General features: G+C 36.7%; 1 protein-coding gene across 5 annotated transcripts in view; it reads right to left on the reverse strand.

The window, feature by feature from the left end:
* LRBA (LPS responsive beige-like anchor protein) overlaps positions 1-26,632 on the reverse strand; it is a 456,729-nt gene that overhangs the window by 5,621 nt on the left and 424,476 nt on the right. For all 5 annotated transcript variants that reach the window (XM_078394767.1, XM_078394766.1, XM_078394768.1 and 2 more), the window contains 5 exons: positions 25,881-25,943; positions 21,136-21,291; positions 14,077-14,244; positions 2,932-3,033; positions 654-850 (listed from right to left, as the gene is read on the reverse strand). In XM_078394767.1, coding sequence (XP_078250893.1) covers positions 654-850; positions 2,932-3,033; positions 14,077-14,244; positions 21,136-21,291; positions 25,881-25,943 — 686 coding nt within the window. The remainder of the gene's footprint in view (positions 1-653; positions 851-2,931; positions 3,034-14,076; positions 14,245-21,135; positions 21,292-25,880; positions 25,944-26,632) is intronic.

Consider the following 26,632-nt stretch of genomic DNA (forward strand, 5'->3'; position numbering starts at 1 on the left):
TAGGAAGTTGTGAGTGGCTCCCTTATCAAATATTGTACACATTTAAGATGAAGATGAGCAGAATGCATCCAGCACCTAACATTTTCTGGATTCTAACATCTATAATGTCAAAGCACCTTTGACGTTTTCCTGCAGTGTCAAATGAGAGTTTCTATCAAGCCTTACCAGGGTCTTCCTATGTGCAAGTGATGTACTCATGCATGGGGAAGAATCATGCCATTGTTATTTCAATGCTAATTAACACCAGCTAGGAAACATATCAGTTTGAACTGTGACAATAAACAATTTATGAACCTGCCTGTTTTCTTGGAGTGACAATCATAAGGTATCTTTAATACTTACCTGATAGATTAACACTCCAAAGGGCACAAGGTTCAAAAATGTTTTATGAGTAAGTGGTTTACACTTAGTGATATGGATAAGTCTGCATTTTACATTGAAAATAAACCCTTACATAACTGGAAAGGAAGGTGGGTAAAATGCCTGGAATATTCTCACTACACACCTAAGACTGTACATTGGAATTAGCATATCCTAAGGGACAGAGACATAATTGGGGGAAGCCTTCATCTTTACTAAGTTACTGTCTGATAATTAAAACTCTTAAAATCAAAAATAAGAAAATGCTACATGCACAAATTAGTTTAACATACCCTTATGTTATCATCAGTTTCCATAGTGGCTTGCAGTTTCCCATTCACACTGAATACACAGAAATGCCCGTTGTCATAGTATATGACACAGTGTCCCTCTCTTGATGCCTGAATGAGTTTTGCTTTCAGACAGTTTTCAGGAGCCTCTAATGTCCTCAGTAAGTCTCCATTCATAGAATGTATGAGACATGGTCCTTCTAAAGAAAGAAGCAAAATCATCAGATATTTTGACATCAACATTTTCTGTACATACTATTATAGTACATATAATCTTATTGGATTGACTGCAGTTCTAATAGGAAAATAAACTGGTTTCCCTGAATACCCTAAAAGAGAGCTTACAGCAGCATTATAACAATTTATTAAATATTTATCTCTCCCTTCCTTCAGGAAGCTCAAAACAGTGTCCATGTTTTCACCCTTTATCTTGAAAACAATGTTGTGAGGTAGCTTATACAGAGTGTGGGTTGGACTAGCCGAAGGCTAAACTAATAAATAAGTGGGGATTTGGACCTGTCTGTCTTCTCTTAGTCCAAAAATAAATGCTATACTCCTCTGGCTTGCTAGTGTAGCTATGCAACCTCATCCTTTGGAAACCAGTCTCCTGATACATATATTCTTAAGCACAAGACAGTTTATCTATTCTTGAAAAGGTAAATATGTGCAAGATGCAATTATTTCTAACACTGTTCTTCCCTACAGAGTTAGAGATCCAGATACAAAAGAAAAGACGTGACAGCCAGTTCGCTATTGGTATATATTTTACTAGATGAACAAAGAAATTATGCAGAAGACTTCAGTCAAAACTATTGCTGTAATATATGCTGAATACAGGATCAGTGTTTTAGATTTGTGATAACCAGGCTATGTCAGCTTCCATGTTCTCTTATCTTTAGTTTTGCTGAAATATCTGAGCTCCAGAGCCATAAAAATAAAACCATAACTCAATATGTGCTTATAAGGAACAAAGCTCTTGTTTGTTTATGTGAGAGCACAATTAAGAAAGGAACAATATGTTTTAAATCTAACTTGAGAACTGCAAGTGTAGCAGGCAGATAACAAAATGAAGATGATGCATGGTAGATGAGTACAAGAATTTTGTTCCATTACCTTCCATTGGCTAGCCAGCATAGCCAATGATGAAATACTGCAGGAGTTGCAAACAAAAATAGCTGGAAGGCCATTGTTGCCCACCTTAGCCTATAGGGACAAGCTATACTGAGAGGAATGGGGCTTTTATAAATATATAGACAAATAAATTAGTGAGCCCACTGACGTATATCCATTTTATGGTTTGGGGCAAGCTGGCAGAAGTAATTCAGTTTGCCTTTGATAACCAGTCAACTCATAAATGTTAGCCTATGGAGAAGGAAAAGTAATGCAGCTGTTTCTATTGAAGGGAAACGATTCTCTGGAAGAATCCACACCCAGCATGGTAGCTGATTTCTGGACTAACACAGGGGAAATATAACTGCTACAAATGACATATTCATGTCTATATATATGATTGTGCCAAAAATGCCCTCCCTCCATGGAATGCCCTCTTGACTGAGATTTGTCTGGCGCCAACGCTGATGACATTTCGGCGCCAGGTCAAAACCTTCCTGTTCCTGAAGGCTTTTAATTGAAATAATATCAGCTGTGGGTCCAATGGCAATTTTTAGAGTATATATTTTTAATTGCATTTTAATTATTTTGCCTTTTTATTGTATTTTAAATGTTGTAAGATGCTCAGAGACCTTTGGGTAGTGTGGGCGGCATATAAGTTAAGTAAGTAAGTAAGTAAGTAAGTAAGTAAGTAAGTAAGTAAAAATGTGAAAATGCCTGCAAATATACCATAAAATACTGCAGTACTGGAGGTATCCAGAGAGAGACCAAACAAGATAGAAACCAGAAGGGAAAATGCTAGAAAATGAAAAGAGCCATGCTGGATGAGACCAGTGCTCTGTCTATTTCAGCATTCTATCTCACAGTGGTCGGTACCAACCAGATGTTCTCCAGAAGACCCCAAGCATGACATAAAGACAATAGCACCTGCCTTGTCCATTGACATGACATGAAAAAGAGAATGCAGAAATCATGGTGGAATGGAAAAAAATGTTCCATCTGTTTGAATACCTCTTGTTGAAAGAACAAATGGCAAACATAGTTTTAAAAACAACTATGGGAAATGATTTCTTTTTATAAATCATCATCATCATCATCATCATCATCATCTTCAAAGAGTGATAATATCAGTATTAAAGGAAGAGATCACGTCCAAGCAAAATTCTAGTACCTTTGGAACCACTGATTACCAGGCCAAGTTCAGCACAAATTGCCGCACAGGTGATTTCATAATCATGCCCTGTCAAGATGGCTCGAGGAGTAGCAGATTCACCTGCAACAAGATAAAAAAGATTTCTCAATTCCAACTGAATGTTTATTGCCTTTTGCCTTTGCCACTGCAGGTGCATGACCACATAGTATGATACAATAAAATATTTGGTAATACAGGTGCTACAAATGCACTGAAGAACTGTAAGAAAGAGTAAACATTTGTAAGTTTAAATGTAATTTACAAAATTATTTAAAACCCAGTTGAAAAATGTGCATCTAAAATACCTAAATACATCCTCCAATGACCCCAGAATTAACTTGTTTGTTCTCCCATAAAATCCTGTGCTCTTTGGTTCAAAGTTTTTATTCCAGTCCTCTTACTTGCCATAATGTGTAGATGAGATACATGTTCCTGCCAATAAGATAGCAGGCAAATTACAATGTTGTGAACAGACAAATCATTGCATTGTGTCACAAATTGCAACAACCAATACCCTTAGGCCAGAGGTATAGTGGGAAGAAAAGAAAGTACTGCATAAGAATCATCACCATCACTTTAGCAGAGCTGGAGGGGACCCTATGGATTATTGAGTCCAACCCGCCAAAAAGGCACAGTTGGGAATCAAACTCTCAACCTCTGGCACTGCAGCCAGATACCTACAGTTATCCAGCAGTTCTCAAATCTACACACCTGTTTTTGCAGAGGTAGTTTATTGCTTTCAGGGGTATTATGGTACCTGCCACAGTTCCTCAATCCCATGTAACTAATCTGTTTACTACTCATTCAACTTGTATAATGGTCCACACCAGTGTGTGTACAGGCTAATTCTCGTTAGCTAAGATGAAGCATTGAATATGGAACAGTTAGACCACTGAGACTCAGTTCAGGTAATAATGTAACTTGAGTTTCTGAGCACACATTATAACAAATCAAGATTTATACGTAGTTGTTTTCGCAATCAGCTTGCTTTGTGCAACCACTTCTATGAGGCTGAAGTGTCCAGTGGTTCTAAGTGTGGTTTGCCTGCCCTATGTTTTCCTTCTGGACAGGTTACCAATTTCGCCATCGTGTCAAACATACCATATACTTCTACTACTTAGAAATGCAGGAAGCTGACTTGCTCTGAGTAAGTCTGTCAACACCATCAAAACTGCCACCCTTGTGTTTCAGGCAGGAGTTTTCCAGTTTTACCTGAAGATACCAGGAATTAATCAGTGACATTCTAATCTGGACACAAGGGCAGCACTATGCTTAGGCTACTCCCAAGTGGTTGTATCTAGAGATGGGCATAAACTGCCAGTTCAGCTTTGTGCCAGTTCATTTTTCATTTGAACAGGTGTTCAGCACTTCGCTGCCCTGCCTCCTGCAGGTGCTGCCTCTTGAGTAAGTGCCTGCTGGAGGAGGTGGAGCTGGGAAGCACCAGACACCTACCTGAAAAAAAGAACCAGCACAAACCACTGAACTGGCAATTCACTCTTACATGTAGTTTTCCACAGAATCCATTCTCTGTTCTGTTTTACCAGACATTGCAAAAGACCAGCTTCTGTGTTGGTTGACATGTTGCATGGTAGCCTTCAAGAGTAGGGAGATGCTGGAGAAGAAAAGCCTTTACACAGACATTAGGAAATGGAGTTAACATGGAAAAAATGGAAACAATACATCAGGGACACAACTGTGCAATCCTGCTACTACCTCAAACATATGAGTTACCCAAATGCGAATAGGATGTACCTTCCAGGGTTGGAAGCTTTCAAGACTGAACACTTTCCAGTTAAAAGTATCAGAAACCAAATGATATGGGGAAAACCTAGGCAGCTGCAATATCCAATGTGGTGTAGTAGACAGAGTGACAGATTAGGTTTCAAGAGACCTCTGTTTGAATTCCTACTTGCCCATGGAAATCCATGGGTGTGTGGTACAAACACTGAAAAATGTTATTTCCCTAGAAAGCCCTATTAGAGTCATTATAAGTCAGCCCTCATTTGATAGTACCTAAAACACACACATAGGGCTACCAGTACGGAATACATATCCTGCAAAAATATACAACACAATGCTTATTGAGCTTAATGCATCAAGAACACCCTCAGCATTCACACTATATTTTTATTCAATTGTACAGCAATGTGGTTTCTATTTAAAGAATTGTCACTCCAGAAATTCTTTAAAAAAGACAACTTCAAACTGGACAACTTTAAAACAGCCATATATTTAAAAAAGGTTTTACTTCACAGAAGATTTTTCAAAATACACTTAACTCCAGGAAGTATGGCCTGGGGGAAGAATTGGGGTTAGGGGAGGTGTCACATTAAAAGCGTAGAGCAAGAAGCATATATCTCCTTATGTTTATTACGTAGTGCCTCATCAAGTTTGAAAATCAGAGACAAGCTGTATTTTCTTCATGTGATATAGGAGAAAGCCTAACAGGATTTTTTAAAAAGTCACTGAGAGTAGAGACATAAATGACTGACTGGACAGAAAGGCCGCCCCACCTCAACCTTTAACAGTGGAATTGCTATGGGACTTTTACTGATATGTAGCCAAGATTATTTAAATTGCGTTTGTGTTCTGTTGTTTCCATGGAATGGATGGCAAAGCTCTGATCAATGTTTGGGGGTGGCTGGATGCAAACAAACTGAATTATGACCGAAATGATACACAGAGCTATACTGTTTAATATTAGAAATAGGGAGAAAATTGTTTTTTTAATTCAGAAACATGATTATCCCAGTATAAAGTGAACATGTTTAATGTATTCTCGAAGGCTTTCACGGCCTGGATCTGATGGTTGTTGTAGGTTTTTCAGGCAGTTTGGCCGTGTTCTGAAGGTTTTTCTTCCTAACGTTTTGCCAGTCTCTGTGGCTAGCATCTTCAGATGTCCTCTATGGCTGGCAAAATGTTAGGAAGAAAAACCTTCAGAACACGATCAAATAGCCCAAAAAACCTCCAACAACTACGAACATATTTAATTTGCACTTTCCATACCAATATATTTACTAAAACAGTTATTCTTTAATATTCGCATTTCTCCAAATTTTGTGATGAAATTCTCCAAAATGCATATACAGTGGACCCTTGACTTACAGACGGCTTGACTTACAGACTTTTTGAGTTACAGACTTCTCTGGCCGCAAAATTTAGGTTTGACTTGCAGACTGAGATTTGACTTAGAGACCAGAAAAAAAACAAAATGGAACAAAAACGGCTTGTTACGGGATTAATCGGTTTTCAATGCACTGTAGGTCAATGGAGACTTGACTTACAGACTTTTTGACTTGAGAACCGCCTTCCAATATGGATTAAGTTCTCAAGTCAAGACCCCACTGTATAAGGGAAAGTGTACATGGACATGCATATATTACTGGAAGTAGCACAGAAGAATATGCTTTTGGGAGAAAGATGTTGAAATATGCAAATGAACATTTGTGCCAACTTTAAAAAAATACAAAGCGATATAGAGATGGGATAAACCAAATTTAAGAATGGAAACATGTGAAACAGAGCAACCAGAATTACAGAATCTTCCATCCACAACACAATCTGAAACAATATTAGAAAAAAATTCTCGTAGGTTTATCGGACATTACAAAAGGAACACACAGGCAAGAAACTCATACATCTGAAGGATAAGCATGCTCATTTTTCCTGTAAATGACAACATAAGGACGAATCACTTATTGCTTACACTGCACGAAGTCCACACATTTTAAAAAGGGTGCACCATAATAAGGGCCACCATCAGAGAGAGGTAAGATTTAATTTGTTTTATTTACATGCTACCTTTCCCCCAATCGGGCACTCAGGAGGAATGCAAACCCAACAAAGGTACTAGTATCCCAGTAGTGCTGCTGGTCTCTAGTAGCATAAAGCAGGATTCTGTATTTGCATGCCTTCCCTCTTACAGATTAAGGGGATCCATTTGGCCAGGGCCCCTAGTTCAGACGAACTGCTTTATTGGTATGGGTTATATTTACATCTTTCAAAAAGCACTACACTCTGAAAATATTCTGAGCTCACATTACAAAGGAGTGATCAGCAGCACATGTTTATAAAGAGAGAAGCTACAACTCCTCTATTCAAAGAAATATGGAAGATATTATGAACTTGAATATTTAGAGAAATGGAAAGGGGACAGCTCACATGTGAGGGGTACCTGAATGAGGTTTATAGAGAGCAGAGTTTAACTAATGATGTAATAGCAAATATTGAACTGCAAAATTTTCAACAGAAATATTAAACACAGTAACAAAAATATGTATGTTATTCAGTGCTGGACTGGTGTCTATTTCCTCAGATTATCCTGCTGGGGGTAAAAGACTGATTACCGCATAAATATCTTCTTTGAGTTGTTATCATTATCTACAATGTTTTCATTTCAATAAATTTTAACATCTCAAAATAATATAATTAATTCTGATACATTACTAAATTGAATTTTGTATATTTATCATAAATCACATCCTGGCTAACTCTGTTGATTTGACAGTATCTACGTGTTTGTATATTATCTCTATGTCTAAAATTTCCTTATTCATTCTCCTTTCCAGTCCAGCCTTATGGAATAAGAGTCCTTTGAAAAGTCAGACTGGCTCCTTTGATAAAAATGTTAAGCATTTAGGAGTCTTCTTCATGCTTCTGATTTTTCTAAATAATGGATCCTCAGAAGCTGATTGCAGAGCAGAAGAGATTTCTTACCACTTCAGAAGACTGTCATGGTTTTCAGAAAAGCAAAGGGAAGATTTTACTTTGCTGCTGGTTTAAGGGGCACCACTTCAAATTTCTCTAAACTGTTTCAGGGAAACTGCCTTCTACAACTTCTTTGAAATCCTGGGGAAATGACTTCAAAGAAGGGCAAGGCTTTGTCCCTTAAGCAGGTTTACGATCACTGATCCAAGCTTTAAGTAAGGCCTGAAAGGAATGTTGAGTACATATTTATGGAGATCCTTTAAGAAAGATGAACAAGTCAAATGAAATTAAGGATAATCCGAATCCTTTACTAATATCTAAAACACAACAATTTTGAAGATCTTCTTTGTGCAATATTATATTAAATTCAGACTGAAGCCAACTGTTATATTGTTATTTACAACTTGAACTTGACATTTAACATTACATTCCCAACACAACAAAGAGTGGAACTATATCATACAGAGTAAAGGAAGCATTTTACGCAAACAATTATCAAACGCAAAACAACTCTGTCAGGTCTGTAGGTTTCTCTTTCATCCTGTACTATTCTGTATAAACCATCAATTTTTAGAGGATAAAAGCATATTTTAAAGTCTGGAATCCAAATTTCAAAAGGTAAAAGAATGCTGCATGAATCATATAAAGTATGGTAAAATTTATTACAATAAGTGTAAATTACTTGGCAACAGCTCTTTAAGAATAAGACTTCCATTCCCCCCCCCCCAGTTCTAAAATACTCAGTAAAATCTGTTCCATGTGTCATTACAAACACAGCTACTTTTGGTTCTTTCTACAAGGTTTGAGACTCCTTTAAAAGGTGAGCTTTCCTAAAACAATAATGATTAGACTCTGTTTATTTGAAACTATATTGTGTAAGAGTCTGAGAGTTGAAAAATAAAGGCTAATTTATGATTTGCAGCTGTAGAATTATACACTACTTTCACATTCATGCTATTTTTCTCTCTCAATATACAATAATAAATAAAACCACAAATGCTATTTTTAATGACTGCTGGTATAATAATAAATGTATGATCACTTGAAAAGCCTGTAATGTTAAAAATTATGGGTACCTAATGAGCAGAGGAGGTTTTTCAAACACTAATCTTTCCCATACTGACCCTATTAAAAACATGAAGAAGAATTTCCATGTTGTGTAAGAGGCCATTTCTTCACATGACGCACCACAGGCACGCAGGCACAAGTCATACCAAGGGAATGGGTGGTCTGCTGCCCTCATAGCCTTCTCTAGATCCTGCCTTCACAGCTCAGCCAAGAAACATGAGCTATGAGCCCAGGAGAAAAGATGAGAGTGATTTGAGGTAAAAGTTTGCAAGCTACAGCCTAGGAGATTTGCAAAACTGTGCAGCGATCAGGAATATGTACTTATTCCATAAGGTGCTTTTCTTTTGTTGCTGGGTCTTCGTTCTTTTGACTCAAAAGGATCAAGGCTATTTCAACCACAGCCAGATTATCATAAAGGCCAGCAAGGCCTTGGAGTAGTGACGATGATTTTGTAATATGACACTTATTTTAACTATAATTAAAGGGTCAAATGGGAGGTGTTAACTAAAACATGAATTGTGCACATGCCTTATTAATATAACAAAAAAGTTTATTAAGTGATTGGTTGAAACTCATTAACCCATAAAGTTTCAAATAGTATATGAAAAGAAAAAGGGAGAAAGAGAAAGAGGTGAGAATCCCCTCATCTACAGTCACCATGTCCATACAGGTAAGAATTCTATCTTAAATATTCAGGTGGTCCTTTTACAAAAATCAAGCCTAGAAATTTCAAACATACTAAGAACACTAACTTTTAAATAAATCCATATAAAATTATTATATAAAATAAATAGAATAGTAATAGATTGCTATGTTTTACTACCATAATATTGCACTTCTAAAACATCAGAAACAGCAATTTGCAAGCTTATTGCCTGAATACTTTTAAAAACCTATTTTAGCAATCATTTCATTAAAAAAAACCACAGAGTGAGCAATGGTGTACTGTGTGACAGAGAATTAATTCACAAAGGAAAACTGGGGATAATTCCACAAATGACACAATTTAATGCCTACAGATATTAAAGTAGTAATGCAATGTTTATGAGTTCTGACAATAGTTAAAACATCATAACTAAATGTTTGTATTAGCTAGAATGTTTTTTCTTTAACATATTTCATGAAGTGTTAATTAAGGCACATTGTAATAACTGAGGCATAATGCATTTTGAGAGGTATTTTATGATACTGTGGCTATTAGACAATCTAAAAATAGGATCCACATCTATATAATGCAAATTTGCAGTATGGACAAAAGTTACATTGAGGCAAATTACATTCAAGCATCTCACTTTAATATTTACATCAAGTGGAGCACTCACTATATCCCATTTCAGATAATAGCAATCTTTGGCATCCTATATTTAAGACAAATTATATGAAATTTATTTTCTTTGCTCGCTAAAAGGAGAGCAATAACCAAAAACTTTGTAAAAAATAAAAGGGCATCTGTAGTGATAAAAGAATACTGTATATATTTGTCATTCCATCGTGTTATTCTATCCCAATAATTATTGGTGGGTAACAAGATGAATAAATATATTAAACTATTACTTCCATGCTACATATACAATATAAAGAATAATTTAATTCATTTACCATCAGGATATTCTTTTAGTACAGAATTGACTATTGACTACAAAGAGTAAGCAAAGCCTTTTTTTTAACCTGGAATACTAAAGCCTGCATTACATCATGGAGGGCCGAACTATCCCTGCCTTTCTGGAGAATTTCATTTATGCCATTTCAGTGACACCTGAGCCTGAACATTGGTAACACAGCAACATTCAATAGCTGCTCTCTACCTAATTCAAAATTCCTAGTATGCTGGCACTGTGTTCAGTAAAATACACAGTGTCTGTAACTACAGTAATAGAATGGGGGAGGATGCAACCCATAATTTTCCACCTGTTCACTCGGAAGCAATTCATCAGGGCAAGATACACATTCTAGGTGAACACTTTTTATGAAGATTTATATGCAACTATGAAACATAACTACAGCTGTGAAAGTGTATTCAGTGTTCAAACAGATAGCATCTGCTTCTTTTTTCCATGAAAATGTAGGGTGGGTGCTTTCCACAGTGTGTGTGAAATGAAGCCCCCACTAAAATGGGGAAGCAACCCTTTCCTTGAAGAACATATAGTAAATAATTCTAAGACATGGTTACAATAAGCAAGTGAGGGTCACTGCTACCCACATAACATTTCTCATTCAAAACAGGAACCAGCAAAGCTAGAAACTTAAAAGAATTCAACATCAAGAAATAGTTTCCTTCACTCTAAGGAATTGACAGTGCGCATTAGAAAATCTGGCACTTATTTCTCCCCTGCTCCTTTTCCTTTCTCCATTTACTTATTTTTCAAACTGCTACAAAGTAGCACAAATTTTACTGAATACAAAAGAAAAAACATTGCAAATGGAAATGAAGACTACCCTCCGTGCTTTCATGGACTGTTTGAACAATTCCATATGGCATTTTATCTTCACTGCAATTTTATCACATGTGTCACTTTGCCTAAGTTTTCCATAGCCAAGAAAATATGGAAACTGTACGGGAAAATCATGTGACAGAGTAATCCGCATTGTGTTCATGTTATGGTACCAAAGCATGCAAAACAAAAATAAGTGGTGCCTGGTCCATATTCCTGTCCTCTTCCAGCACATGAGGAAGCATTCCCCAGCAGAACAGAACACGGTGCCATGATGGAGTTCAGTGTTAAAAGCATTAAGCATTTGAAAGTTGTGGACATTTTAAATGTTTGTTTTAAATGTTTTAAAATTGTTTTTAATTCATGCTGGTTCATCCTTTGGACAAACGGATGTTTACACTTCCCAGTCCCATCTCCTCCAATGGGTGCCCACTCAGAGACAGCACACAGAGGAAGAGAGGCAAGGAAGCCGGGGTGCTGCCTCTGATGGGCGCCTGCCCGAGGAGGCAGGGCTGGGAATTGTTGAACACCTGGTTCCTCTGACGGATGATTCAGCACAAACTGCCGAACCGGTGATTTCTGCCCATGTTGACCAATGTTTAATTGGTTTTTTTTAATATATAGTTTTCTACGGTAATTGAACATATTATTGTATGATTTTAATTATTGTGAGACACCTTGGGTATTAAGGTGGCATATAAATTAATTAATTAAATGAATGAATGAATGAATGAATGAAAATTCTTCTTAGATTCCTATACTGTACATTGCTTTCTACTGATACGAAAGGGAAGATGTGGAGCAGCAGCAGCCAGACATTCTTTATACTGTCTTCTAGGTCCTCACTCAGCAAATCTTTAAAACATTAAAACATGCCTGGTGAATCAAATGCTTTTAATATATCTAGGGGACACAGGATGTCTGATGTAAGAAGAAAACAGAACACAGCCTCAGACTATGAAAATTGCAATGTAGCAGAGAAGCAGAAAAATGCATTCTGGGATTTGGTAAAGAAATACTAATTAAAAAAACCACAGAAAAAATATCCCTGAATCTGAGTGCCTACTATCCAATGGGCAATCTGGTTGTTTTTAATTTGCTTGTTAAGAAGTATTAACTGAGCTTTGAGATTTAGTTCTGAAGTCTTTTTAGAAAAGTCTAACATTTCTATTTCCAGAGAACATACAACTTTGAAACAAGTGGGATTTATAACTGTTCAGGGAGATGATGGGATTTTTATTTTTCATAAACATAAACAAGTTTTTCACCAATGCATTGGTTTATTAACGTTATTTGAAGGTACCACCACCAGATGTCAGTCTAGGATATCTGAATTTGAACAGCAAAAAACATGCTTTAAAAACAACAATGGACTGCTTAAACAAAGATACTTGCAACAGCCTGCCATTAAATAGTTTTAAAATTAGACTGAATTTTCATTTAATTACCTCTAAAAGTATTTAAATCAGAACCATTTGCTATATATGAAGATCAGTCTGTTTAAGCCATTCCTTCTATAAGGCAAGCTACAAAATTCTATGATGCATATATAAGCTGGCATCACAATGATGAGTTTATCAGAGGATAAATCTTTCTTTAGAAATGTAATATATCCTGTTTTTAGATAACTTGACAATTCGTGATCTTTCATTTCATTCTGAATCCTTCCAAATCTGCATTTAATTAAACTAACTTTGTTTACCTATAAGACATCAAAATACTTTTAAAGGAGAAAACAAAGAAAGTAAGAATTGAGGAAACAGTGGTAAAATCATTTCTAAAATGTTACTTTTAATCCTCCAAAATACTTCCAATCAGAGCTGATCTAAAATGGGTATATTTTTTCCTTAGGGTATGCTGCTTCATGTAAAGAGGTGTGATCTGTGATACTAATAGGTGAATTATGTTTAATTTTCCCCTCCCTGTTATGTGAGGCATGCTAGTTATTAAATTTTAAAACTCCACTAAGAGCTAAGGGAATCAAATTAAATGCCAAACTTAAAAATAAAACTTTTACGTTGTTATCAAATGCAACCACGTTGCCTCCAACTCATGACAACCCTATAAATGAGAGCTCTCCAAAATGTTCTGTCTTCAACTGCCCTGCTCAGCTCTTCTAAACAAAAGCCTGTGGGTTCTTTTACAGAGTCAACCCATCTTATATTTGGTCTTTGTCTTTTCCTCCTGCCTTCAATCCTTCCCAGTATTCTTGTTTTCCAGATAATCTTGCATTCTCATGATATGCCCTTCCTTTTTGGAATCCAACTTGAACAACAGGCATTTCTTGCTCCTTTTGTAAGGTAAATCCTTTACTTTACTTGCACAGGAAATTAAGGCAATTGTTCTATAGTTACTATACTCACTGGTCTCCTTTCTTGAGGATCTGAATGTATGTTGAACATTACCAGTCTAGAATCCATTGTTTATTTTTTTGGCATATTCTTGTTAGAATTTCGGCAGATTGGTCTCTGTGGCTTGAAATAGTTCTATTGGTATTCCATCTACTCCTGGTGATTTATTTCTTCCTATTGCTTTCACAACAACTTTTACTTTACTTTCTAGAAATGCAGGTTCTTCATCATAGGTTTCTTCTTCAAAGGAACCTGTCTGTCAAATTTGTAAACATTTCTAATGTTTGACCTATTCAAAACATAGCAATTAAAATCTCAGTTACATTTTTCTTTTTTGTACTATCATGATAGCTGTCCAATAGCTGTGATGCTATAAGGATCCACAGAAGTAAAGTCTTTTGAGGGAAACATCACATTATTTGGAAGATTCAAGAACTAATTCTAATCTAGGGAATTGCCTTTCTCAATTCAATAATTGTCCAGATATAATGCTGCTTGAAAGACACGTGAATGCAGCAGATTTGCCACATATGTCAAATGCCAGTAACAACAAAGTTATTCCTTACCATTTGTGTAATCACCAATGGAATTTGTTTTGCCGTTCCAGTACCACAGCAACAGTGTTGCATCACGAGATCCTGAGAGAATATAACAATTTCCTCCAATGTAGGACTCAGAGCGGACAAGGCAAGTGACCACATCCCAGTGGCCAAACACAACTTGTATCAGTCTCCCTGAAATAAACAAAACAGCTTTTTTCAGCACATAGCAGCTATTTGTTTAGACAGTAAATTTTAGGCATTATAGTGCATTTATGTCATATTTATGTATGTAAGTAAGAATCTTACACTGTGGCAGACTACCCAGTCTATCTAGGAAGAACTGTCCACTCCAGGACATTAGCTCCCCAAAAGGAAAACTTCCCAAGCCCAGCTGATTCAAAACCTACACCTCAAGATATTGGAGGCTGAATGTGGAATTTCTTGAAGAAAAAACACTAGTTTATAGTGCCTATATTACAGTAATATATACCATTTAAAACCAGTCATCTCACTGAACAAGAATGATTCAACAGATTATTGTCAGGTTGACACAGCTGCATTTTTTACTGCCATATATAAATTGCACTGAAACTGCAGTACAACTTTTCAGATTGGGGGAAGGCACCTTAAAATTGTTTATAATAAAGTGGACTGGAAAATTGTAGAAAAAAATGAAGGATTTTGAGAGAAGGAAAAACAATTATTGAAGGAGATTTTATTGCTGTTTCTAGATATTTAAATTCTATTGGTAAATCTTGGATTCCTTCTAAATTGTTCTTCTCAATTATAGATAAGACTAGTTTACTAGATTCCTGAAAAGAATTTTATCTGGAAACCAGTCATTATACATGTTTCCCAAGAAGATTTAATAATTATTCTTAACTTGATTATCTTCTAATTTCTAAGGAGTGGGGAAATCTTATCCTGGAGGCCAGGATAGGTTCTACTTTGAAGTTGGGCCATGGCCCAATTTCATTGACCTTAAAATTTCCCAACATCTCTTGGGCATTTATTCCCTTAATAGTTAATGGAAGTGATGTGAAAGAGAAATTAAATAAGGTTATTGAGAATACTATTAATGAAAATACTTCTCAGAACATTAAAATTAGTACATTATAGGATCCACTAAAATGGTAACTCAAGGAGAATGCATTAGCAAGGCTAAGTGAATTAAAAATTTACCACAAAATTAGATGTGCCACTGAAATTAAAGATTTAGAAAGTAAACCTAAGAAATTGGGTGACATTAGGATATTAAATATCCTAAGAGCTAAAAGGGAAGAATTCAAAGCTTTAAAAACCAATAAAATTTCAAGATATTTAATGCACAAATCAGAAACATTTTGAATTTGAGAACAATTCAATGTTGCTGGATAATTATATTTAGAAAAAGAAATTTAGGATCATATTTACAGCCCTTAAAGGTCAAAAGAGAAATTTAGCAGTTATAACTCCTAAATTTTCAAAAAAAAAAAATTGCTAGGGATTATTTTACAAAAGATTATACCTCAATTCGTAATGAAAAAAAAATAGAAATATAGAAAAATTACATAAAAGGTAGAATCTTATACATCTTTTAAAAATTATGGAATACAACAGACTACCTCTTACCTCTTTCTTTTTCAGGCAATTCCATAATGTATTTATGATCACTTTTATGAGATTGGCAGAAGTAAATTATGAAATTGGTTAATAATAAGAAAAAAGCCCACTAATTCAACAATATATAAGGAGTTGAAAGGAGGACTGGTAAAAAATTATGCTAAACATTTATTATAAAGATGGTCAATTTGCACAATTAATTAGAATTATTAAAGAAGGTCCAGACAATGTATGGCTCTCGATAAGAATGCAAAAAAGATTATACCTAGTAATATTGATGTTAGCACTTTTTAAATTTAAGGACATACAATACTAATCCTTTCCTATTAAACACTGTCTAAAATTAATAAATCTGTGGTATATCACACCACTAAAAAAAGTTATATAGGTAAGTAAGCTTTTCCAAAATGTTGACAGGTTGTGGTGTGACAGGAATATATTCATATATACTGCTTTTGCCCATTTGTTTTCTCTTTTTGGACTTCAGCATTTCATGAAATGCTTTATGTAAAAAAAGCCTTTCTAGAACTGCAATCATAGTATTCCTCTTGTAAACAATATGTCATTGTTATATATCTCTTCTATATAACTCTTCATCATACTGTTTCTATCTCCCAATCTCTATTTTTTTTAAATATATCCTTTTTAAATGTCTCATGATCATGTATATTTACTGTTTGTTTTGTGTTCTTGTAAAATAATTTCTATTAGTTAAAAAAATTGTAGGAAAATACTCTGCAGGACCTGTCTACAAGTCTCCCCCTCAGTCAGAAATATGAACAATACTGTTGATCCAGCAATACTTTGCTCATTTTCAATAAGCATAAGCCTACACACTATCTGTAACCTGTAGTCCACAAAAAAAGTTTATGCTTCTACTATTGTATTTTATTATTGTATTTTAAATGCTGTAAGCCGCCCAGAGACCTTCGGGTAGTGTGGGCGGCATATAAGTTAAATAAATAAATAAATACTAATATGTTAGGTCAATATCCTCTTGTGTCTGTTTGCTTGCACAATGCTCTATTATGCAAGCAGCTGGACAATGAGAAAACTTATGCAATGAGTACTCATATACGAGTAAGTAGAAGCCTCATTCGTATCAATGCACACTGTCAGCTTCCAAAGCAGAGAATGCACAGAACAACACTAGCAGAGTGTAATGATCTATGTGCATGCAAGTGGTTTTCAGTTTTTAAGACTCTTTGGCATTTTTAGTGCATCACTAACACACACTGTCTGTATACTATGTTTATTCAGTGAAAAGGTATAGATATGTGGGGGTTACCATCTAAGAATTTGTTTTCAATCTGTGGTTCAAATTTTAAAAATGTTTAAAAGATTAGCTGGCAGATACCCAAGTGTTAATTTTGTTATTTGTTAGAAGGCATAGGAAACGGCCTTATAGTGGGTAGGATCTTTGGTCCACCTAATTCAGTTCTGCTAGTATTAAGTGGTATTTTCTTCCAAGTCTCTCTGGTGTTCTTTCTTAGCCCTACCTGGAAATACTATAGACAGAACCTGAAGCCTTTTGTAGCAAAGCATGAGCTCCATCACTGAGTTTTGTTTCATCCCCCAACATATACAGATGAAGAAGATTCACGAAGCCCCCTTTGGCCATCAGAATTCCTGCATCCACTACCATGTGCTTTTGCTCATTTGCCTTATGATAATAATGTAAGAGCCATTCAACTTTTTTGCCTTAACAGTAATTTACACCATGAGTTCAATTACCACCATATGCAGTAGGCTATATTTCTGAGACATAACAATTTTTTAAAGATAATGTTTTATTTGACATATATATTACAAATAAATAATAATAATCAGACACATGCATTGGTGGATATTATTTTCAGACAGGTTTTTAAATTCAGCAGTGCAAAGACAGTTTTATTGAGGTTACGCTGTACTACTTATAAGTAGAAGCATAATTTATTATCATGGTATTTCCTGCTACAACCCATTACACCTCTACCCAAAACTAAAAAGAAAAAGGTGCCTTTTGCTTAAGTGCTAAAATATAACCGAGTTCAACATTTGTGATAACTTGCCATTATCTATTACTGATCACATAATCCTCTTCTGTTCATTCACTCTCCCTACAACATAACTCACAGAAAGTATTTCCACGTTTTGGTTGGGGATAATTAAATATAAGACTATAAATGAATATTTCTTGAACATTTCCTAAACAATAAGAAGACAAGATAAGCTGGTTTCAGAACAAACAAGAAGCCTTCCATTATAGTTTTTAATGTTTATCAGTCACCTTAGTCATAACTATATCTCTTATAGCAAGCGCCCCAACCCCCAGTTCACAGCCCTGTGCTGGTCCGTGGCCTGAGCCAGACCGGGCTGCGGAGACAAACCTCCTCCCCACCCCTGCACGCATCCCCCCCGTAAAGCCCATTTGTGCCTGCGCATGCCTGCACCCACATGAGCATTTCCCCACCCCTTCGCGTACGCGCATGAGTGCCCGCACGCCCACATGTACCACCCTTTGTGCATGAACACAAGCATGCATGTGCCCGCATGAGTACCCCCGGTCCTTTGCTCATGCACATGAGTGCGCTGCACGAGAGAGTGCTTCTTCATGCATGCGCCAAGCGCAGGGGGGCCCTGCCTTCCCCAACCAGTCCGTGGGGCTAAAAAGGTTGGGGACCACTGTCTTATAGTATGTTGATATAGCCAAATTGTAACATAAAGCTACATTTTGCCACATGATGTTTCAGACAGAATGCCTCAGGATCATGCAATTTTTCTAGATGAGCTAAATATATACTTTGGATTTATGCCAATGTAAGCAAAAGGGAAATGCGATCAAGCAGAGGATTCCAGTTTGGAGGAAATGAATGGTGATGATTTCCCTCTTTCCACAGTGCCTGCAGTGATCTGGAGGCACTGCAGGCACTGCAGTGTACCTAATCCCTTGAACTGCCTGGGAGGTAAGACTACATGGGGGGGATGATGTCATATCCTCCACTTTCCACTGTCAAAGAAACTCATGTAAGTGCAAGTCTGGAAGTAACTCCCTGGTTTTGGAATCAAAAGTACCATGCACAGAACTCCATTTGTGCAGTGAGACTTCTCAGCCTTCTCTACTACAGCACTCTGATCCACTGAGCAGTATTCTTGATAGTAAGGGGAGTTCTGAATGGTATGGGATATGACACAGAAAAGAACAGTGGGAGGGAAGAATTCATGAAAATGGGAAGAGGAAAACACCAGAGCAGAGCTGAACTCAGTCTGTTACGGATCCAAACTTGACACTTCAAGGCATCTGTATTCAGAGTGATAAAGTTGGCTGATCATCCATACAAAGCCCTCAGTGTACTAACATTTTACAATAAAATAAAACATAATAACATAAAAAAGAATATGAACCCTGAATTCTGTTTAAAGCATTGCTGCCAAGCTATATTCAATAACCATGGCTCTGCATTCTTTTAAATGAGGGTAATAAAAGAGAAGACAAAGGTGTATGTTGCTATTAAACACACAAACATCTATTATTAATAATTGATTTGTATAGAAAGAACAAAGTGATTTAGTTTTACCTTCCCTTTACCCAGCCCTTTAGTTAGTAGAAAGCACATGTGTCTCAAATAGCACGTTTTGAGAATTATTAAACACATGTCTAAGGTCACATTTAATAGCAACATTTTTATGTCCTAGATTACAATGTACTTTAGCTGAGTCTCACCTCTCTGTTTAAGATATAAGTGTGGACTACACATGCAGTGGAATCTGGAAAGAATGATGGGCTAGAATGGATTGCATTACATTAGTCTAGAGGTAGATGAACCTGGTTGTTTTTTTAACAATTCTATTATTTAAAATATCTCAATGCCATTAAGAAATTAGCACAAGAGGGGCCTGGCTGGGATAGAAATTTTCTCACCAGATCTATAATTAACTAAATTTGCACCCATGGCAAAGTTAGCTGGTTACAGCTAAGAATTGTGCCCCTTCCATCATTTCATTGCAGTTATAGGGGACACTACTGGGAAAGGTTGAAGGCAGCAGGAAAAGAGGAAGGCCAAATATGAGATAGATCAACATCCTAAAGGAAGGCAGAGGCTTAAGTTTGCAAGAGCTAAGTGGGGCTACTGAAGACAGGGAATTGTAGAGATCACTCAGTCTCCATAGGGTCACCATAAGTTGGAGGCAAGTAACAGCAAAAAAGGGGGGGAGGGGACACAGAAGGAGTCTCCCCAAAGAATGTGAGTACCGTACTGTAAGCATGTTTCGGCATCCAGTGGGCTACAGCTGTTCCCTGTCTGCTGATCTTTCTACTGCGCAAGGACCACTGGATTGCTTTTGACACCCATGAATGTAGTTATTTTGGTTAACAAGGTGAATGCATAAATAATAAGAAACACCAAGAAACAATTGTTGTTGTTATTTTAGACATGAAACCATTACTACAAATTCTGTTTAAAACATAATTTGGCTCACTCTCTTTTATCCTTTCCCAACAGTTAAAGTCCTGCCCCTCCAGGCAGCTGAAATTTGAGTCCCTCCTTGGCACATATTCTTTTTAAGTGTGTTTTTAATGTTTTAGAATGCTGTTTCATTATTATTGTATAATTAACTAATTGCTTTTTAAATAATTACTGTATGTTTATTTAATTTTTTAAACTTTATAAAGTATTGTGTTTTTCGTCTGGCTTGTTTTAATCATTAGGAGCTGCCTTGGGTCCTCTGAGTAGCAGAAAAGTGTCCTAGAAATGAAATAACCAAACAAATTATAAATAAAGTCTGTCTAGCCCTGATGCCTTGAATGATCTTATCAAACAATCATTATTTTTCAGGGTTCTTACTCATGTGTAAAACCTACATGCAAGTAGTCATGTTTCTTTTGCATGCCTGTCAATTTTTTTGGATATAGAAAGCAATGACAGAGAGGGACGGGACAAGCTGCTCCCCTCCCAGGATAATGATAATGAATGTATCAGGGTGGGAGACAGTTGAACAGGGCTGTAGAAACGTGCCCTTTTCCTAATGGCAAGACATGGTTGGGACCACAGATATGTTTCTTTTTCCTGTGCCTTTCAGCTTTGTACAACTGAGACAAGTGCTTTGCTTGCCCCAACCTTGTGAGAGCTGTAGTTCTCACAGAATTGTGAGGTTCTGGTCTTTTGGATTTTGAGCGAAATACGAAATATAGTATTTCCTGGCTGCAGTCCAGGACAGTATAGACAAGACTCGTTGATAAATACAATAATGCTGGGGGAAGTTGAAGGTAACAGAGAAATAGGAAGCCAAATGTGGGATGGTTTGTCTCAATAAAGGAAGCTGCAGCCTTGAGTTTGCAACAACTGAGCACTGCTGTTAACAACAGAACCTTTTTGGAGATCACTAATTCATAGGGTTGTGCTACATTGGAGGCAACTTGATGACATGTAAGAACAACAACCAATCCCTTCTTTAAAGTTTAGAAAAGAACTTAGTGTTACACTAAAATAGGTGACATACCTGTATCAGTCGAGTACACACGGAAACTTTTGTCCCAAAAACCACAGACAAGGATATATCGGTTATCAGAAGTTATTACAAAACACTGGGAATGGACTTGAATGCTTTGGTCAAGAAGATCTGTTATCTGTCTCCTGTGTATGTTTGTATTGCTGGCTGGTTGAGAAAAGAAAAATGCATTAAATTTTTTTTAGCTTATTTGCAAACGAGTATTAAATTATTGCCAAACTAATGCATAAGTAATTAAAACAATTTGTATGTGCTGCTGCTAGTGCTGAGCCTCACAACATCCTTTCAGTTCTTTCTTCCAGTTTTGCTACAATTTGCCCTTTTTATGTGAATAAACAAATTCTGTAAGTCTTGGCCCACAAGGGTTATCTTAACACTCAGTTCAATCAATGGCAAATCAGTATAGCAGTAAATTTCAAAATGCAGCTACTCATTGTCATAAGCCTCACAGTCATGCCCCAAAGAAAGATCCAACAATGCAGGCAGCTATACCAATCCATAGGATATAGGAGTTCCCATCTCCATCAGGAGTATTTTGTAAGACTGATCGGTTTTAATTGCCCATGTAAGATCAAATGAGAGAAAATAAATTAGGGGTAGCTCCCACCAACAAAATCGCTCCACTTTTTAAGGGGTTTGCAGTTAAGCTCAGAGAGAATAGGGATGAAGTGTCTGAGAAAGATAATACAGTGGTGCCTCGTAGGACAAAAAACTCGCAAGACAAATGGTTTTGGCAATGGGGTTGATGACTCACAAGACAAATGTTCCTATGGTCGTGCTTCGCAAGACAAATGTTTTCCATTCTTTGTTCCTGCCTCATGTTTGCTGATTTTTAAATGTTTTTCTATGATGTTTAAAAAGTTAAAGTTTTTTGACTGAAATTTTTTAAATCATCTGCACAATATGTATGGCTTTAAAGAGCACTTAATAAACCCTTTGTAAACCAAATTTGACTTTGTTCTGCCTTTTTTTGCCCATAGGGCATTCAATGTATTCCTATGGGAAAACGTGTTTCGCAAGATGAATTTTTCACAAGACACATTAGCTGCGGAATGAATTAAATTCATCTTGCGAGGCACCACTGTATGTGGATATGAGTATATTCCTTAAAACCATTGCAATGATACCGAATTGTGGTGTGAATGGAATGCAATGAGCTGTTCTTATAGTCACCCTCATTTTTATCTAGAGTCAGTAACTTGGTGGTTATAAAACTTGAGTTCTCAACTGTAGTTGGACTACAGTTCCCAGAATTCCCACAGTTCCTAAATGATTAACCAATGGCCACATTGGCTGGAGGCTTCTGAGGTTTGAAATCCAAAAACAATTCGAGACCAAAAATGAACCACCAATGAAAAGCGGGGTTTCTCAGAATATGGCATATTTGCTTCTTAAATTTTCAACAGAAGTCCCCAAGAAAATTATTATAGTCATTCTGTCTCCCTTCAAGGTAAGCTTTGGAGTAGGATGCCCAGTTCATAATTGCATTGGGGACACTGTTCATCTGTGACCAGAAGAAACTTTCTGTTCTGCTCTGTTCTATGAGCAGCAGCAAAATACAAATATAGGTGTGACCAGAGGAACAGGTTCACCATGCAGTCCTTAAAACATCTGAATCAATCTAGAAGCCAAAGCATCAGGAAGAGTTCTGGGACAAAATTCCTAGGCAGTACCCAATCTTCATTGTGAGTAACTGGCTGAGATGAAGGTTGGGTAATTTCGGTCTCATAGAAGAGATACTAAGAACTTATTTAGTTGGGGAAACACTCTCTTCGGTATTACAAATTATAACCATAAAAACTCTTGAGCACTCACAGCTCAAAGAAATACTACTCTTATGCAAATTATTCTCTTGCTTAGGAACAAAGCGCTACTGGGTTTCTAAAATGTACAGAGAGCTTGTTTTGGTGGCAGCTCTTAAAGATGCTATTGTTAAAGCAGCATGCTCTAGATGAAGATCTGAGAAATTTATTAGGACAGTGACAAAGGTACATAGACCAAACCTCAACGTGTCATAAGAACAAAGGTAGAATTGTTATTTTGGTATATTTCTTGTTAATTTGTATATAAACAGATAACAAGAACTAAACAGCACCTCGATCAAGGTTTTTCTGGATCTGTTTGAGGGATGCAGTTAATCAAAAAATATTTAAGCAAAATGGTCCACCTTCTTCAGTTGCTCTCCTTTTGTGTATGCATATGAATATGTATATGCATAATAAAAACTAGTTAATAATCTCAAGAAGAAATGTTTTAATCTATTATGGTTATACTGATATGCACATACTGTATGTTATTACTAATATGTCATGTTGTGCAGCTCTATGTGCTCATTGGAAAGCTGCAGCAGTGTTATGGAAAAGCATGGCAGGTCAGAAGTACAATGGACAAAACAGGAGCCTTATAATTGATTCTGCAATCTAATTGTACAATGCTGGTTGCGTAGGCATTAACATCCAGCACTCTTCTGCTGGTGTAAGTTTACTAATGCCAGAGCATACAGGATTTCAGCTGAATTTTGGAGCATTGCCCTTGGTTTTCAAAAGTAAGACTCATTTTCACATTCAGGAACTACAGAGCTCATAAATAGTTGCATAAAGAAACGGAGGTATGAATTATTTTGAAGAGACTGTAAAACCAAAATATTGTTATTATGTAAATGTTAAATCAGAAAGTAAATACTATGCTTGAAGGCTGTTCCTGTTTGCAAAACACTGGATGAAATCCTACAGTTTAGCAGTATGAGGATGAGATTACACAACAAATTCACTCGCAGCGCACTGGGGAATTAAAGGATTCCCTAGATTTTCTGGAAGTTGAGTCATGGCAACTGGACTTCTTTCTTGTTAGGCTGAAATGTTTCACTACTTCTCCAAGTAGCTTCTTCAGACTCAAGAAGCTACATGGAAGAGCAGCAAAAAGTTTCAACCTAACAAGAAACAAGTCCAGTTGACATGACTCAACTTCCAGATAACCACACCTGGAAGACTGAAAATCTTCACAGATATATTCCCTAGATTTGTTTGGAGGAAGAGAGAGGAGAAAATTATCTAAGCACCCTTGTTGCAGCTTTTAAACGTAACTCTCTTGTAGCCCTGCAGCAGGTGCAATTATAGGGGAACAACTTACTAAGCTGTAAACGAGGGTTCGATGGCAATTTCCTCCTCTTGATTCTTTTACTTTTTTAGTCTGTCTAAGTGCCCAATAGAACAATACTTGCCAATGTCAAGGACAAACTTTTCTCCATTGGTGTAAACAATCACATTGTCTGAAACTATGAATGGTGCAGGAACTCCAAGTTGATTTGCATTTTCTTTTGTGTGAACAAAAATGTAAGTCCATCCCAATATCACAGCATTTCTCACATTTATTGTCAATGTAGTCAGACCCTCAATCATGGTGGTAGGTCCAATGAGTCAGTAGGGATATTGTGAGTCCTTTCCTCCATAAGTTCCATTGATTCAATTGACTAAACTAGAGTTAGTTAGCGATGTGCCATCAAATAGAAACCAGTAAGTCAAGCTAAGTAAGTTATTTAAGGAGTGGATAACTCTGGTTTTAGTATCTGGCTGGAGAGCCAGAGGGTGAATGTTTGATTCCCCACTATGCCTCCTAGGGGAAAAGCCAATCTGTGTGGCCTGCACAATCCCAGGATGTCCTCAGAAGAAGGAAATGGTAAACCACTTCTGAATATTCTCTATCTGGAAAACCTTGAAAAGGATTGCCGTAAGTCAGAATCAACTTGACAGCACGTAATTATTATTTACCAGTTCCACTCCCCCAGCGAATTTCCATGGCTAAGCAAGGATTCAAACTCTGGTCTCAAGAGTCCTAGTCTGTCACTGTATCCACTACTGCACTGAGTACCATGAGTAGATCCATTTAAATCAATGGAACTTGTGTAAGACTCACCAAATTCCCACTGATTCAGTGGGCCTACATTACTGCCATTCTGTGCTAAGCCAATGCTTTGTGATCTAAACCATGTACAAGTTGTATTGAATTATGATGGCCGAACCAGAAATGTCTAAAAATAAAAGTCTGCATTCAAAATACATTCAAATCAAATAGGGATTTTTTTCTAGCTAAGAAGCACTTTTCCTGCTTCCTTGATTTTGATCCTAAACTCTACCATTTCCTAGAAAAATGAATATCAATGCCTTTTAAAAATGGCTACGCAATATATTTTCACTCAGGAACTGCTCTGCAATTACAGATTAATTCCCTCAGCCTGAACAGCAGGCCTGTGAGGAAAGGATTGATTTCTCTTAATGATGAAATTCTGGCACCACAGTTTTATTTTCTACAACAGAGGGCTGTTAAGAATCCCACTGTTATTATGAAAATTTCCTCAGCAAAGGAGCCCCATCGCATTACTGGTGCACCAATTCATCATAACATGCCTCGCTCTTGCTCATCAACAAGTCTGAGTGATGAAAAGGCCCAATATTATCCTGACAGTACTTCATGCGCATTCTCAATCACACATTATTACGGCATCCATATTAATTTTCACTGACACACGTCCTAGGCCTGTTCAAATTAGGCAAACCAATGAGGGGGAGTTGATGAAATACCAGCATAGCCACAGCTCATTGCATTCCAATTTGCATGCAAATGGTTTATCAGGAAAATTCCATTCCCAGCAACCAGCAAGTGAAAAACAACCGTAATCTACACTTCAGGGCCACCATACAGAGCTTAATGAATCGCAAAGAGAGAAGGAAGTGACAGACCTATGAGGGGATCGATTTCCACTGGCAGCTGGTATGGCTGGTCCTGTACGGCACCTTGATGAGCTAAAAAACGCAAAGATTTTAAAACCATGTTATTTTCAGGCATTAAACCCATGGAAAATCCTATAAATCGAAGAGTGTGTGCTATTCTTTTGCTGGAAAACTGGAAGTTTCTTCCATTTATTGAACACCATGAGGAAAAATAAATCCAGGTGCTCTCATGGGCTGCTTAATACATTTACTTCTGCTATTCTCAGTGTGTACAATCATTGGAGATTCCAGATCTGGGCCATAAGCTATAGCAGATGCTTGACCAGCAGCCTCTCACATTGCAACAAAACAAAATTAAGTGGTAAAGAGCACAGAAAACAAAATGTGACAACCATCTGCTGACTATGACAAATATTATTTTTCCCGTTAAATTTTTTTAACAATGCAGCACAAAGGATTTATCAAATAGTTTTCTTACTATTTTTATGATAAAAAAGAAAGGAATACTTCTTATACCATTCATCATCTGAAAGTTACATATAATTTTACAGACAACATCAAGAAACATTTCTGGCCTACAATCTTTTATGTAAATATCTGGATCATTTTTGTTTATGTCAAGCTTTCAAGCATCAGTGAACTCTTCTGGAAAGGGAAATCTACATAATAAAGTGTGTAATACCTCAGACTTTTTACATGCAAAGCATACACTTATTTATAAAATCAGCATTGGTGGAATGATTACATAGTTATGGAATTCC

Source organism: Pogona vitticeps, chromosome 5 (assembly GCF_051106095.1).
Source record: "Pogona vitticeps strain Pit_001003342236 chromosome 5, PviZW2.1, whole genome shotgun sequence".
In the NCBI taxonomy this organism is placed as follows: domain Eukaryota; kingdom Metazoa; phylum Chordata; class Lepidosauria; order Squamata; family Agamidae; genus Pogona; species Pogona vitticeps.